The following is a 3,783-nucleotide window of genomic DNA, read 5'->3' as shown; positions in this document are numbered from 1 at the left end:
TTCATTAGTATACAATTCCCATGTCCCCTCCCCACCACCCGCCACCCCGAGTACACTTCCCTATGCAACCTTAATTCTGGATTCCTGTGCTAACCATAATACTCAATCATATAGCACTTCTAATCTGTTCTTTCCCTCATCTGTTTCAATACTATATACATAATTTATCCAGTTTTTTCTGTCATACCCCCACCCTGATGTCAGACCCATTCTACAACAGTGGCACCATACAGTATTTGTCCCTTTGTGACTGAGATAGTTCACTCAGCATAATGTCCTCCAGGGTCACCCACTTTGAATAATATTAACAGCATGCTTGTTAATGCTGAACTGTGAATAAGAAACACTGAAGACAAATGTATGCATTTTAATTATGTTAAAATTAATAATTTTAATTCTTTAACTATGTTGGTGAAGAATATTGTTCCCAAAGAACAAATAAATCAGTCTTGAAAGAAGTATACCCAGAATGCTCCTTAGAAGGGAGGATGGAGGAGCTTCCAGACTAAATCAGACAGGAAGAAAATTCTCAAGATTACTTCTAAAAATCAGAGAATGCAAACTCTTAAGATTTTCTTGGCTATAATTATTACTAGGCTTTTTCTTCCATGTGACCACTGAGTGGGTTTGAACTGCCAACATTTAGGTTATTAGTTGAGGGTTTAGCCATTTGTGTTACCCAGAGCCCTACTGGATAGCAATAAGGTCTCTATCACGGGAAATTATAGGGAGTCTGGCTGCGAAGGCATTTAGAGACCACAGCTGTTGAGATAATGGGTGAATGATAGGATTGATCTGGTCAGAATCTGACTGAAAGGGTGACTCTTGTTGCTTCTGCTCTTAGTGCAGCCCAGTCAATTCTGGCCCATGGTGACCCCATGGATTACAGATAACTAACTGTTCCATAGGGTTATGTTGGCTGTAATCTTCACAGAATCAGATTCCTAAATCTTCCTTCAGGATACCAGTGGGTAGATTTCAACCACCAACCTTTAGGTTACCAGTGGAGGAACAAAAAATGTGTTAAAAGAACTAATAGAAGCAGTAAGTTGCATCATCCACAAGTCATCCTGTCATCCTTCTGATAGACCTGTAGACAGCTCCTCCGTTTCATTTCTCATTGATCCAGGAAGACCATGGAAGCAGCCAACCTCACCAGGGTCTCTGAGTTCCTCCTCCTGGGCCTCTCACAGGACCCTGAGCAACAGCAGCTCCTGTTTGGCCTCTTCCTGAGCATGTATCTGGTCACAGGTCTGGGAAACCTGCTCATTATCCTGGCCATTGGCACCGATGTCCAACTCCACACCCCCATGTACTTCTTCCTCGCCAACCTGGCCTTTGTGGACATCTGCTTCACGTCCACCACCATCCCCAAGATGCTGGCCAACCATGTGTCGGGACGCCAGGGGATCCCATATGCTGGCTGCCTGACCCAAATGTTCTTCTTTATCTGGTTTGCTGGCATTGACAGCTTCCTGCTGGCCGCCATGGCCTACGACCGCTATGCAGCCATCTGCCACCCTCTGCACTACACCACGTCTGTGACACCACAGCTCTGTGGCCTGCTGGTAGTGACAGCATGGACTGCAGCCTTTGGGAACTCCCTGACCCACACTCTAATGCTGGCACGCCTCTCATTCTGTGGCCACAACAGGGTGCCCCATTTCTTCTGTGACCTCAGTCCTCTGCTGAAGCTGGCCTGCTCCGACACCTTTGTCAATGACGTGATGGTGTACACAGTGGGTGCATTATCCACCATCATCCCCTTTGTGGGCATCTTGGTCTCCTACATGCGTATTTTTGCAGCTGTCTTACAGATCTCGTCCACAGGAGGGAAACAGAAGGCTTTCTCCACCTGTGGTTCTCACCTCTCAGTGGTGTCCCTGTTTTATGGGACACTCATTGGGGTTTACTTCAGCCCCATGTCCTCCCACACGGCCCAGAAGGACACCCTCGCAGCGGTGATGTACACTGTGGTCACCCCCATGCTGAACCCTTTCATCTACAGCCTGCGCAACAGTGACATGAAGGGCGCCTTGTTGGTCCTCGTCAGACAGAAGCTGGTCTTCAGCTGATGATCTCGGGATAGGGAGGTCCATGTATTCAAAGACAATGCCCATCTGTCCTAAAGTTCTAGTCTTGGTTATTTTCTCCATCCTGCTTTCCATTCACTTATTTCTTTAAACTTCATTTGCCCAACAGCTATTTACTGAGACTCTGCTAGGTTTTGTTACGGTTGTCAGGTCGAACTCAGAGCAACGCCACATACAATGTTGTCAAATATTGCACCATCTTCAAAATCTTCAAGTGTATATGGTACCTATTGTGTATCCTGAGTGCATTCCAACCAGGAAGCTCATCTCCCCCAATAATACGGGACAATGTTTTATTATGATTCGTAAATTTCTCATTAACTACACTTTGGAAATAAATTATGAGGCCTTTCTTTCTGGTCTAGCAGGTCCACTGAAATCTTTCCACTTCGAGGGACCCTCTGTTGTTGTTTTGTTTTGTTTTGTTTTAAATTATCAAAGACTTCATTTTACTTGGTTCCATAACCAACACCTGTAGAAAGAGCAGTCAAAAAATACATCACAGGTTGTGATTGAGTTGAGCACGTCTGCTGTCAAAAGCTTCTTTAAAATGCTAAGGAGCAAAGATAGTAATTTCAAGACTAAGGTGCCCCAGCCCCAAGCCATGGTACCCTGTTTTTATGTGAAATGCTGGTGCAATGACTTCCAGCATCACAACAACATGAAACCCACAATAGTACAACAAACTGGCAAGCAGGTCCTAAATATGCACAGGACATCACTAAAAAGACAGCTATCAGGGCTTCAGTTCATATTGTTGTTATGTGCTGTCAAATCAGAACTGACTCATAACTGACCCACCAGTAGGTTTTCAGAGGCAGTAAATTTAATGAGAGGAGACTGCCCATCTTTCTCCCTTGGAGCAGGTGATGGATTCGAACCATATGCCTTTGGTTTGGCAGCATAGCTCCTTATCCACTAGGCCACTAGACCTCATAAGTTCATGACATGTACAAGAAAGCAAGACATTCATGCTCTCTATAGTAGCAGTGACACCTAGAGGGCCGTGGCTGTCACTGGCTGGGGTAACTTGGGCTGGAAGATGAACATGAATGGGAGTTGCAGTGTGTGGATTCTTGAGTCAGACAGGCTGTTTGGATCCCAGCTCTGCCCTACATAAATTGTATAGCCTTTTACAATTTACTTGGAAAATTTACTTGGCTTCTCTATACCCGTTTCTCCAACTGCAATAAAGCCTCTGCCATGTAGGGTTATTATGAAAATTAATTGAGTTTATATATGCAAAGTACTTAGAAAGGCATAGACATATTGAGAGGTATGTCCACTTGAACTGTAATTACTACTCATTATTGTGAAGATGCCAATGAGCTGTGATCATACCTGTCTTTCTGTATTCATGGGTTAAACTCCCTGAGTTGGTATCGGGGACTTCAGGAATGATCTAGGGACTTTAACTCCTTCCCCATGCCTTGGTTTTCCTCTATCTTCTGGTGGCCTAGTGGCAAGAGTTGTGCTGCCAAACTGAAGGTATTTGGTTTGAATCCACCAGCTGCTCCATGAGAGAAAGATGGGCAATCTCCCCCTGAGCAATTTTCTGCCTCTGAAAACCCACTGGAGGGTCAGTTCTGACTGGACAGCCCATAACAACACAGTGTTGTTTTTCAAAATTGGGATAAATAGCATAACATTTGCCATTTTAGCCACTTTTGAGTGTACAATTCAGAAACAT

The 3,783-nt window shown here is 44.5% G+C and overlaps 1 protein-coding gene across 1 annotated transcript; it reads left to right on the top strand.

Annotated features, from left to right (window-relative positions):
* The first annotated feature begins 1,136 nt into the window (after positions 1 to 1,136).
* On the top strand, positions 1,137 to 2,075 carry LOC102868603 (olfactory receptor 1361-like). Its single transcript, XM_006898329.1, has one exon. It carries the CDS (start codon positions 1,137 to 1,139, stop codon positions 2,073 to 2,075), a length of 939 nt encoding a protein of 312 aa, XP_006898391.1.
* The last annotated feature ends 1,708 nt before the right edge of the window (positions 2,076 to 3,783 follow it).

The sequence above is a fragment of the Elephantulus edwardii genome, unplaced genomic scaffold (assembly GCF_000299155.1).
Source record: "Elephantulus edwardii isolate Elephantulus edwardi_28Jun2011 unplaced genomic scaffold, EleEdw1.0 scaffold00226, whole genome shotgun sequence".
Classification (NCBI taxonomy): domain Eukaryota; kingdom Metazoa; phylum Chordata; class Mammalia; order Macroscelidea; family Macroscelididae; genus Elephantulus; species Elephantulus edwardii.
This window is presented reverse-complemented; position numbering and strand designations above follow the sequence as displayed.